The 12,962-nt window shown below is 33.9% G+C and overlaps 2 protein-coding genes and 1 long non-coding RNA gene across 4 annotated transcripts; 1 reads left to right on the top strand and 2 right to left on the bottom strand.

The window, feature by feature from the left end:
* Positions 1-653: 653 nt before the first annotated feature.
* Positions 654-2,694, top strand: LOC142614474 (uncharacterized). The gene is made up of 3 exons (XR_012840456.1): positions 654-780; positions 1,385-1,436; positions 2,489-2,694. It is a non-coding gene; the product is annotated as an uncharacterized LOC142614474 (long non-coding RNA).
* Positions 2,695-3,869: 1,175 nt separating this feature from the next.
* LOC142615393 (cytochrome P450 CYP72A219-like) lies at positions 3,870-11,612 on the bottom strand. 2 transcript variants are annotated; one of them, XM_075788143.1, is made up of 5 exons: positions 11,241-11,609; positions 7,310-7,527; positions 6,617-6,861; positions 5,525-5,912; positions 3,870-4,539 (listed from the first exon to the last, which is right to left on the bottom strand). In XM_075788143.1, exons 1-5 carry the CDS (start codon positions 11,518-11,520, stop codon positions 4,354-4,356), a joined length of 1,317 nt encoding a protein of 438 aa, XP_075644258.1. In that variant the 5' UTR covers positions 11,521-11,609; the 3' UTR covers positions 3,870-4,353. The 2 variants fall into 2 exon arrangements, with proteins under 2 accessions (XP_075644258.1, XP_075644259.1); XM_075788144.1 differs by having other exon boundaries at positions 4,426-4,642; positions 11,241-11,612.
* Positions 11,613-11,707: 95 nt separating this feature from the next.
* On the bottom strand, positions 11,708-12,330 carry LOC142616196 (uncharacterized). Its single transcript, XM_075789080.1, has 2 exons — positions 11,892-12,330; positions 11,708-11,727 (listed from the first exon to the last, which is right to left on the bottom strand). The coding sequence occupies exons 1-2, from the start codon at positions 12,328-12,330 to the stop codon at positions 11,708-11,710; spliced, it is 459 nt and encodes a 152-aa protein (XP_075645195.1).
* Positions 12,331-12,962: the final 632 nt, after the last annotated feature.

Raw genomic sequence — 12,962 nt, 5'->3', positions numbered from 1 at the left:
GCCCGTTTAATGTGTAGGGTTTTATGTTTTACTCCAAGTATAAAAGGAAAAACCCTAGTTACGTTTTAGAAGTCTTTTGAGTGTTGTGTGTTGAATCTTTTGTGGGATCTAGAAGTGTTTACCTTTATACACACACATAGGGTTATCAAGATCAAGATTCGCGTCAAGAGCTTGATGATCACTTCAGTTGCTGCTTAAAAAACTTAAAGAAGATTTGAAACCTTTAAGTGGAGTCTCAAAGTCACAAGTAGGAGAACTTGTGGTTGCAGCAGATCAAATCAAAGGAAGACGTAGTCCGTGGACTCGGAGCTATCACGTGGTCTAAGTTCTATTGTAAAATTTTCAATTCTTTCATAGTATATATGTTTTTACCTTGAGAATAACTAGGTTAAATCATTCCCAGGTTTTTTACCGGTTAGGTTTTTCTGAGTTATCATATCGTTATTGTCACGTCCCTGTCAGCTTTTTTTTTTTTATAAAAAAAAAAAAGGGGGGGAGAGGTCAGATTTTAAGCCCCTCGCACGTGCCCCCCCACCTAACCCCACTACCCATCATTCTCCACCACTCATTTTTCTTTTATTTCTTCTCTCTTTTGGCCGGCTCTCACCTTTCTTTCTCTCTTTCATTTTTTTCTTTCTTTTCTCTTCACCTAAACACACTCACTTCTCAACTCACCCGCCGGCCTCCTCTCCAAAACACACCATCTCACCATCATTTTTCCGGCAAGATCATCGGAAAAATTCTTAGGAACCCATAAGCATCTTCATCATTTTATTTGAGGTAAAAATTTCTAATCTTTTGGTGGGTTTTACACTTTTGCTTGAGGATAATTTTTATCTAAGCTTTGATAATGATACCCATGTGATTTATGAGCATTGGAAGTGATATTTATGTGTTTTTATGTATGGGTTTTGTATTGGTGGAATTTTTGATGAGTGGGTATATATATTTTATGCTAAAATGGCTATTCAAGGTTTATGTTTGGTGGAAAAATTTAGGGGTTTTAAGATATAATGTATGATGGTTGGTAAATTTAATTTTGCCATTGTCATGGGGTTTATTTGGAGTTAGTGAAATTCTAAATTTCTTGTCTTGGAGGATATGTTGATTTTTGCTTTCATGGGTCTCTTAATGATGTAGTGTAAATCTTATGAAAACTAGTCATAATGTTGGAGATATTATGAAATGGGTTAACTTTATAAATTGGAGTTGATACCTTGTGAATAAATTTGTTGAGAAACCTTGGGAATGGTATATATTACCTTTGATGAGGTTAAATAGTAGGCTTGCCTAATTAAGTGTTTATTTGGCAAATCCTAAATTTTGGTTAGATACAATTTCAAGTTCTATACTTATTGTGATAGGTTTACTTGATATTGTTTAGGCTCTAGCTAATCTCCTTGGAGCTTGGAGAGTTAGGCTTTTGTGGTTGCGAGGTAAGTAGCTTCTTAATGGGATATTTTTGGAAAATTACCATATTTCACAAACGATGTTTTTGGGTCAAACACATTTTGGAAAATTATATATGGCTATATGTCTTCTTAATATTATCGTGTTGTGACCCTATTACATATTATTATATATAAAAATGCATCATATTTGGTATTGCATTTGGGAAAATGCATGAATTGTTGATATAGAAAAATGAGCATCTTTTATTTAATCTTTGATAAGGAAATTATGGATTCTATGGTATAATAGAAAATTTAACGATGCTTATCTTGTCTTAGTACTTGAGAAATTGATAGAAAATCTTTTTGGCAAGAATGAAGTTGAAAACCTTACAAACTTTGTGGAAGTAGATTATTTAAGGTTTTCTGAAACTACTTGGATATAAACTATGTGTTTTAAAGTAATGTAACTTGTGAGCATTATGTAGTTTTAACACCATGCCATGTGTGATTTCTCGGTGATCACCCTATTTGGTTTTCGTAGTCTTTGTGACAACAGAATCAAATCTAGGTCAGTGCTCTTTCATTTTGGATGACGCGTTCTTCCCTGCTGTCTATGGGGGAAGAGGTTCCTTAATTGTGTATGGGTGAGGCTGCTGTTCATGGGGCCAAGAGACCACATGCAAGAGAGGGCCTATTTGACGCGCTCTCTTTGCTGCCCATGGGGGGAGAGAAAAACCTTGAGGGTATAGGTGAGGCCGCTGTCCATAGGGCCAAGAGTTTGCATACCAGAGAGGACAATATCATGCCAGTTGTGAATGGGTGGATCCCCTGACCGGTCTATGTGGTAGTGTGGTATATTATTGTGATAATTTATCTTATGTTAGATATTATGCTTTTGGAATTTATATTGTTAGTGCTCACAGATTATAGTATATTGTTTCAAGGTAGTTACTTAGAGAAATTTGGTATTTCATTATTTAACCGTTCTTGTCATATTATTATTATTGATGATGAAACTTGCATTTCCCCCACCCCCATTAATTGTGCTACTTACTGGGCCCTGTCTCATCCTATTATTTTTATAAACTTTTCAGAGTAAGCAACAATATTTTGAGACAGATTTTGGTGGCTAATAGTAGTTAGACTAACTACTGATGGAGGCTAAACTTTTGTAATGGAGTGATTTGATGATGTACATTTTAGAATAGGCTTGACTCATTCTTTTGTATATTATAGTGATTGTGACTATATTTCCCACTGATGGGACAAGCTGTTGATATGTAATTATTATTCAGACCTCTATTCTTTTGTGGCCAGTGGTCTTTGTATTTAATGTTTAGAGCTCTGACCTTACTTTGAGAGTATATTCAATGGAATTATTAAGATAATTCTTGATGTTAATACTTGATAGGATTTATGTGGATTGAATTGTCAAAAAAAAAATAATTTACAGGTACTTGAGATGTCTTTCTCACGCTTTGAACCCTTTGGGGTTTAGGGCGTGACAGTTATGTCCTTTATATTTCCGCATTATTTACGTGGTATGACTTATATGTCTAACCTATAACTGAATAATTTATCTAAGTAATCACTTGGCTAAATAACTAGGTTAATCAACTTGTGTTTAAGGGGTCTAAAAACGTACAGTACCTAAGTTTTGTCATTTTCTTATAAAAGTTGGTTAAACTTCATATTTTGCTCAAGAATTCTTGGGTTTGCCCTAATTTTTCCAACAGGTTTGGTGAAGTGTTTGAATTTCAATATATTTTTTTTTCTTATAGTTTAAAAGTAAACAGCATTCCAAGGACCATGACCCAATTAAGAAGATCTTATACGTTCTCTCCCACCTGTTCAATTGTGCAATCTCACGGTCAAGCCTTTCAATCTCATTTTTAGCTTTCAAATTACAGATTCACCCCGTCACGTATACAATCATCAAGCCATTCAAGAAGGAAAAAAAAAAAAAAACTAGCAGTGTCTACCATCTATAAAACCCTATAAAACGCAATTTGCGATTAGCTAAAGTCATCATTAACGTACAAACTACTATTTATGAACAAAAAGTGCAGTTGTTATCACCCGAAGAACAACTTTCCCAGTATATTAAGCACCACAAAATTATTGTTGACTAATTCATGAAGTAATAAAAACTGCTCTATACCTGCAAAAGCAAAATCTTCTCTTCCGACTGAGCACAGTCAATTCAAAATGAGATGATTTCATATTCAGATAAACCAAAAAGCACATAAATGCAATTTTCATTAAGTTGTAAGTTAGTTACTTGTATAGCAAATGCACTTTGTGTCTTTGTCTACCCATATATAAGGTAGACTATTGTATTTTATTACATGCAGTTTGATACGAAGTTTTTCAGGCTTTTATACAATAGACACAGTTGTTTAAATAATAAATATTACAACTTACATAAAATACCATATCATTACACTACACAAACTCAACTTGTCTATAGTAGTATTTTAATGCAAGATAACCGCACATGCACACGCACGCACGCGCACCTGCAAGTGCGCTCATACACATTATAACTTTAACTATAATAGTGTTTTAATACGTTCAAAAGAACAAGAACCATTCCAAAAATAGGACAGAGGTTAAGGATTAAATGTACAATATAAGTTTAACTATAACAAGAATAACTTTATCCTGTACAACTTCAGTACCATCATTCAAAAGCCAATTACTAAATCAAATTAGTGGCCTCGGAAAGAAGATCAACACTTTACCAAAAGCATCAATAAACATATGAAATGTTACTTTTGCTATGAATTCAGATCTTCTTTTGACAACTGATATTTTCTATTCTAGAGTTTATGTAGAATAATGTGAGCACCATATTGTGGTTGAAGGGTTATAATTGGGAGCGGAGCATGAGCATAGGATGAGGATAGCTCAAAGGAGAAGCATTGTAGAATCATTGAAAGAACCATTTTCGCCTCTATCATAGAAAAATGTTGTCCAATGCATATCCGAGGGCCCCATCCGAATGGGAAAAATGAAACTTGACCCCTTGTAGCTTTTGAAACTCCTTCAGCAAACCTATTTGGATTGAAGTCCTTTGCATCATCACCCCAAAGTTCACGGTCATGATGAACAAGGATTGCCGGTAAGGAGACTTAAACTCCTGCTGGTAAAATCAAATTTCCAAGTTTCGTTTCCTCGTGAACAAATCGATGAAGGATAATTAATGGTGGGTATAGTCTTAAAACCTCATACAAAATCATGGTCACCTGTGCCATGGAATATTGTGATATTATATATATATATATATATATATATATATATATATATTGTAAGAATTAGCAAGTGATGTGCATACCAGACTCATTTAATAAAATATTTGATAGGAGTAATGCCCATGCTAAAAAACTGACTTCAATGAAGGTTTTTTTTTTTTTTTTTTTAAATTCATCCAAGTCAATGGTTGAATATTTGAATTACTCATTTGGGTACGTCTTACAATAATTTTATCTACGTTTCTTTACCTTCACAAAACACGGAAAATGCACAAGAAACATTGCAAAACACAGAAAATGCAAAAGAAACATATAGGGATGACAATGAGGTACTTAGATAGGACTACTATCATTCTCATAGTAACTAGCATAATCAAGTAGGTCTAACTCGATTGAAAACCTCAAAATCTTTGGGGGCTTAATTGTAATCCAATTTTCTAATCTGTTATCACATCACTACAAATTGTGGTGGTACAATTTCCTCAATCAGCTAAATATATAGGTTCATATACAATAAACAAGATTCCTTTAAGAAAGAAAAGGAACAACAAAAAAGTAGATTTGATGTTAATCTTCATATATATGATTTCAGATTGGGATCTGCATGGTGTAATCCCTTTTGTCTAACTTCAGCCCCATCACATGAAAATCAATTCTATATCTTTATATTCTATATATATATTTCAATCAATAGCTTTTGTTGTTATCCATGATGCTGGATTATTTTGAAGAATGTCTAGGTACCTTTTATTTTTTTCTGATGTCCTAAAGCTGGATAATAGACTACTTGTTCTAGATCTCCACGTTTATAATTATGAGTTTAAAAGAAAGTATGATCTATTATTTCTACGAAGCTAACTCATCAAAAGAACTTACAACTTTGAGGTGATTTAGCCCATCAAATTCTGGTTTGTTTTTACCAAATACATGTAGGACTTCTTCTCTTGCACGCGCTTGCCAACTAGGATATCTACTCAGAATTACCATTGTCCAAACAAGCAAAACTGAGGTTGTCTCTTGCCCCGCAAAATAAAATATCTTACATTCCTCAATTACATCTTGGAGATTCATTCCAACGTTCTTGTCGTTCCCATGTTCTTGAATTTCTTTAAAGTTTGACTCTAGAAGTATGCCTAGTAAGTCATCAGTTCTAGCTTCACCTGCTTTTATTGCCTTCTCTCTTTTGTTGATGATTCCTTTAAGTGAATGTTGTAATTCTTTGTCAATTTCTTTCATCCTCTTGTTTATTTTAGTTGGCAGAAACCTACATGCCAACCATTCATGCAAACATGAGATAAGAATAAAGTGAATTACCTCCCTCACTAAATGGGGGAAAAAGTGAATTACATCAAATTGAATAATCTATTCTTAGGCTGTTGAGAAGAGTATGAATATATTACGGATTTAACTTATTTATTTCATGTACAAGAACCTTATACACACACACAATATACATACATACATACATATATATATATATATATATATATATATATATATTTGATAGATACAATGGGAAAAGGGGATTTGACCCCAAAATATCTTCATTGAAAACAATAGGAGGTAACAATTGAGCTACAAAGCTCTTGGAAAATCTTTGTTATATTCAGACAGTATCAGTTCTTTGATATAAAGTTTCATAAAACATAAGGAGAACAAGTTAGGATAGGCTCATAATGATTTTTTATTTTTGAATTCACTCACTATGTTCTTGCACAAAATGAACTTTTGTGGTTTTAATCGGCTCTTCTTTGGGGAGAATAAAAGGCACAAGGAAATCAAAACAGAGCTAGTAAGTGAAAACTTGAAAATCATTGGTTCAAATTAATGTTCAATAACACTGTTAATTTTAGTATATGTTTATGTAAATTAGTATACTTAAATTTGATTCTTTTGATAAATGAACCTAAGTCTATAAGAAAAACTTGATTATTAATTATTAGCAGATATTGAAATGTTTTGGTTGACCTCCAACCCGGAATGTAAACAGACTGTACAGTTTTCATTACAAGCTCAACTTGTTCTTTTCGGAGTTCAAAAATTCTTCTTCCTTCATCATAGCTACTCCCAAAGGCTGTTCGAGAAATCACATCACTTGTCAAAGTTTGGAGATAAGGCCATACATCTAACTCAATTGATCCCTCTTCAGACACCAAACTTTCCCATTTGCACATCATGTCATTGCAACACTGATAAAATGCTGCTGACATATTCTACAGAAAACAACTTGAAAATATCACAAGGATTGTACTTAGTAGGCACATGTACCTACAAAAATTACATGAAAAAACATTTCAAGTATATTCTCGCAAAATCTATAGCCAAATGTCAGTGCGAACTGCTGTTTGTACTTTGTCGGCACATGTGCACACATGCACAAACTTAAATAATATTTCTTGGGTGTTAGATGTAACTAATTGAAGCATATAAATGCTATACTTGCACATATTTCTACTTTAAGTTTTGTTTTGATGGAGTCCACATCCTGCAAAAGATGGTCTTAGAATAAAGAAAAAGTTTTAAAATTTTTTGAGAAAAGATAAATATTCATGACCTAGAATATTTTCATTAACATTTTAATCATTAGTTTTACTTCAAACACCATTGTTGAATATAAACTAATAGTTACGAGCAGGAAACAAGTGACAAGAATAAAGTAACCTTCAACTTCTCAAGATGGAATGCTGGATTAATAATCTTTCTGTGCGTTGCCCATTTCTCACCCTCATAATTTAGAAGTCCGGTTGCTATCAACTTGATAAGTGGATTTGCATTTGGCTTTCGAAAGTCATATATCTTGGAGAAGATTTCTTTCAATTGTTCAGGGTTCAAAATGTTCACCCTGGGTGTGGGGCCCATCCATATAAAAGAATTCTTACCTGCATATTTGCTTTTGTTAGTATAGAACAGGTTTAGTACATCTAAAGTTCAGACTATGGTTGTTGACATAAGGATACAGATAAGGCACGAATATATCAATTAACACACGCACACGCGCACACACACACACACCACTGAATTACATGAGTTCTTTGGGATTTCATAATGTGAGTTATAATTACATTAGGTCTTGGAGATTTCAAAATATTTGAGATTTGAGTATACTGTTTGTCCTTCCAAGTTTAGCAGTGATTTTTAGTCAGTGAAGTTTAAAATGATCTTTTATTTAGTCCTGTAACACATCATCACTTCATTACATATATTAAGGACTAAAAGGGATTAGTTTAAGTATAGGAACTAAAATCAATCACTTGAAATTTTTTAGAGACTAAAATCAATCGCTTTAAATTTGTAGGAGACTATAAGCGATTACTTCAAACAAATAAAGTGCTTGTAGCCTAAAATCTAGGAAGTACCATTGTATTTTGCCATGGCTACATAAATTATAATAACCAGAAAAGTGATTAATTGCACACAAAGTAGTAAAATTAATAACAAGATTGTCAGAAAAGTCATGACTTCAACAGTAGAAAGGAATGGTTCTATCTTCGAAAGTCAAGTTGCAATTGATATTTTCTGATTACCACGCCAAAAAATTAAGAAATCACAAAATTCTAGTGACTTAAGCATGTTACCTCATTAAACTTGAAAATTATGAAAGGAGAGGTAAAGCAAGTTTGATTTCAACCAGATAGAGGCGGAACAAAATAGTCTCACTCTGTTGTTGGGATAGCATCATTAAAAGATATTTATGGCAGTAGAACAAGCAAGAGACTATCATTACGTTCAATAAAATTGTATGTGCTTTGAATTTTGATGTATCAAACAAATATTGTTTCAATTCTTCGGGTGTTTCTTTAGGAGAGACTACCAGACACATGTTTCTACCATCAAAACTAATATTCAAACTAGTCAAGAGCCTTGTTGCTTAGCAACATAGCCTACTCTTCTTTATTAAGAGAACTAGGGTTCAAATATCTTGTTTTTCCCACTATTGTAACTATTGAATTATCAAAAGAAAGCTAATATTTAAAGCAATGCACAAAAGGATGTAAGCTAGATTTTCTAACTGCATAATGGAGTGGGAAATTATAGAGCTAACATGGAAATTAGATACGTTGGGTGTACACATGTGAGTGAAGTCTCACAATATTGAAAAATAATGACAAAATTGAGTATTTAGTATAATACAATTAGGTCTAAACTCATAGGTCATATATATTATATAAATCCCTCAATTCAAGTCTATTTAAGATATTATCAAGTCTATTTAAGATATTATCTCCCCCAACAAGATATCTTGTGCCTCATTTAGGAATTAGGAGTGGTCATCTCCTTATAGGTATCTAAGTCACTGGTTAGGGGTTAGGGGTTAGGGGTTTGATTCTCAAGAAAAACTTTACAAAAAATTGTCTATGCATCCTTCTTTTCTTTTCTTTTTTCTTTTCTCTTTTTTCCTTTTACCACCTAAAAATCAGGATAAAAGAGCAGTTGAAATGTGTCAAAAATTAAATAAAAAAAATTATAGATATTTAAAATTACTTTAATTTAAATAAATAATGAAACTTTGCTAAGAGTAAAAACTCAAAAGTTTAAGTTAGTAAAACAAAAATTGCAGTCCACTCCCAAGGCCCCCCCCCCCCCTCCCCACAAAAAAAAAAAAAAAAAGTAGGGGAAAAAGTAGCTGCTCAAACAAGATTATTTTTCAGGTATTAAAAGTTACCAGATGGAAGGGCATTCTAAAATTAAGTTTTCTTATGCCAAAACTATTGATAAATGATTACTTAAAAAAAATGATAGATTATTAAAATTGATTTAATTTAGATAAATAATGAAAAAAAAATAGTGGAACACACTTAATTACTGTATTGAGGGAAATTCTAGGCTTTTGCCCTTGAAAGGAACTCGAGTTCCACAAATTTTTTATTTTTTTAGTTTCATTTTGCATAACTCAATTTTAAACCAATCTAGTTTCAAAACAGAGACACAAACTTAAATAGTTTTAAAATAAGGACATATTGATAGATTAAAAAAAAAAAAAGGCAAAACCCTAGAATCCCCTAGTAATTGAGTAATTGGGTTGTATTTGGGTTGATTTGGTAAAGCCCATTAAGGAATAAAGCTCAAGAGTATTGCTATATGCATAAAAGGAAAAGCCCATTAGAACCTAAATATTTTGTGTCACAAATTTAATGTGTCAGATTATAAATAATGATGTGGCATGATAGTAGGAAAAAAAAATTAATGAGTTCACGTGGAAGGAAGTGAAGATTAAGGGTTTAGAATAACTACTCTCACATAGGGATGGCAATGGGGCGGTATAGATTTTTCGCCCCCGTCCTGTATAGATTTTTCTCGCCCCATCCCCACCCCGCCCCGCATGATGGGGAAATTTTTTTGCCCTATCCCCGCCCCTCAAGGCCCTGCGAAGCCCCGCCCTACACCGTAAAACTTTATTTCTTTTTAATTTTCCCTATAACTATTACCATTTTTTCAAATAAAATGACATGTTTCAATATTAAAAATATACTTGAAATTATAAATAAATTTATCCTATCAAATCAAACTAATTTTTAGCAAAAACTAAATAATATTATCTAAATGTTTAACAAGACAATGTCACAACAAAAATCTTATATTATGTTAATGATGAAAAGTAAGTTGAGAAAGACATATGAATCATGAATGAAAAGACAAAAAAAAAAAAAAAAGTTAAAATTGGTACCTTATTTCTAACTTTGCTTGAGAGAAAAGAAAGGTAGAACCACGTTAGGTAGAATAAAATAAGCTGATGATATTTTTGTTTAAATAATAAAATTTTAGAGTATGAAAAAATTACAACTTAATCCTTATTAACGCGGGATGGGGCGGGACGGATCTAAAAAGTGTAAACCCATCCCCGCCTCGCCCCATGATGCGAGTCTAAAATCTCGCTCCATTTCCGTCCCATCACTTTTGCGGGGAAGAAAAAACCTGCATGTAGTGAAAAAAAATTGTCATCCCTACTCTCACAACCAATCACCTAACAATACAGAAGCAATAAGTGCGAAAATTTTGATACAGTAGCAGTTCGCAATTTCCAAAGCTTAAAGTTGGTTGACATTATCCGTTTGATGCATGATTTGTGACCGACCTCATCTAATGGTGGGTTCATTGAGGCCCACCAATTATGGACACTAGTCAATAGGAGGATTCGTCGATCAGAAAATATTATCTCAGACAAAAAACCATTAATATTGATTTTGGGATCTTTTAAAATAGTGACAAAATTTACCATTAAATTCAAATAGATTGCATTAATTTCTCAATCCCAAAAATAATACTACTTGTACTTGTAATGACAAGTATTTAAATTTAATTATAAAAAAAAAAACATAACATATTGCAGATAAAAAACAATATCTAAGTTTTTCCTTTCAGAAAAATAAGAATCCATTCATGAATTCAACTGTGCTGTAAAATCTAAGTTTATCGATAAAGAGATGTAAGCTGCAAGAACTAAAATTGAAATTCAGGTCCACTTTCAAAAAAACAAAAAACAAAAAAAGAGAACTAAAATTGATGTCTAAGTTTGAAAAGCAAAGCACAAAATCCATTTTTTATTTTATTTTGTAAGGTCAAATCAGAAACAAGAGAGTCATTGTAGACATACCATAATTTGAGACAACTTGATGGACGAAGGGGAAGACACGCGGTGCAATGTCAAGGGTGAAGTTGATGGGTTTAGACTTGGCTTGACTTATCATCTTAGAACTCTCCTTCAAGTCTCCACACAAAAGCCTGTAGGAGTTGCCATTAAGACCTTGCTGCCTTAAGCTCCTCTCTAGCTTTTTTGGCCTTAGCCACACCCAATTCACCACTCTCCATGCCCATGTTATTAGTACCACAATTGAAACTATGGAAACTACAATTCTAAGCAATGATATTTCCATGTTTGAGATAAGAGTGAGCGAGTGACTGAGAGTATAAAATACATTAGATGGGTTCCTTTTAATAGTTCTTGTTTTGATGCTAGAGATGCTACGTGTTTAACATTGAGGGCTCCACTTACCGTCTTAGCCAAAACTTGTACTATGGAGTGAAGTCCAGATACACCCGCGGGTCACCGGTCATCTCTTCTCACCGGTCATCTCTTCTCACTGCAAAAATAAACAAAGTGGAATAAATAATTTTTTTTGTTTTTTTAGAAGAAAAACAATTTCATTAACCAAAAAAAGAATACAATAGAGAGCCACCAACAGGATACAAAGTAGGGGCTCTAAATCTGAAAGAATCAGATGAGATACAAAAGGTGGGGCAATACCTTTCCAAACTTGGGTACAATGGTTGATCTTGGCGAACTGTGCAAGCTCATGTGCAACCCTGTTGCAGTCTATTTTCAAGTGATTGAAAAAGCAGCAAGAGAAGGAAGCCTTGGCTTGCAAAATACCCTCCACCAGATGCCCAGCTTCACTCCCAATAATGCCTTGGTTAATAGCTTGAATGACCGAGAGAGCATCAGATTTAAAGATGACTTGGGAGAGTTCCATTTCTTGCACCAACAAGATGCCTTGCTCTAAAGCATAAAGCTCTGTCCAATTTGCTGAAAACTGCAATGGGAGAGACTTGTAAAGAGCTGTTATAACCCTACCAGACTCATCTCTAATAACCACCCCAACCCCAGAATTCACTCCCATTTCAAGGGAGCTCGCACCATCAACATTTACCTTAAAGCCTCCAGGAGGGGGTGCAGACCAACCCATTTGATTGAGCTGTTTAAGGGGAAAATCTATCATGATGATGCAGTGGAAGTCGTCCATAAGTCTCTTTGCCAACCCCCAAGTTTGAAGGCTGGAAAGGCTATCTTCATTGTGGAACTACAGATTCCTATTACGCCAGATCGACCAGGAAATGGCAAAGAAAAACTCCAGGTGCTGCGATAGGGAATTCGTGAGGAAATGGAAGGCAAGGTCTTTGAAGTCTCTTGTTTCCAGCAACAAGCTAAGCGGGCAGACCTGCCAAAGGGCCCAAACTAAGAGGGCAAAGTCACAAGTTATAAAGTCATGTGTTAAACACTCAGCTTCCTCTTCACAGACTAGGCAAGTATAGTTGGTGCACAGACCCTTCATCTGCATATTGTCCAAAGTTGGCAGGCCATTTAAACAAGCTTTCTAAGCAAAGATTTTGACTTTTTTTGGGAGCTTTAGCTTCTAGAGATTCTTCCACAGAGGGGAATTAGGATCACCAGAAGAGCACTCACCTTCCTCGGATGATTCTAGGAGATTGGTAGCAATGAAATAAGTGCTTTTAACAGAAAATTCTCCTTTTTTATCCCCAATCCAAATGATCTTGTCTTCAGTCAAATTGTAGCTCAAAGGAATCTTAAGAATAGTGT

The sequence above is a fragment of the Castanea sativa genome, chromosome 11 (genome assembly GCF_040712315.1).
Source record: "Castanea sativa cultivar Marrone di Chiusa Pesio chromosome 11, ASM4071231v1".
NCBI lineage: Eukaryota > Viridiplantae > Streptophyta > Magnoliopsida > Fagales > Fagaceae > Castanea > Castanea sativa.
This window is presented reverse-complemented; position numbering and strand designations above follow the sequence as displayed.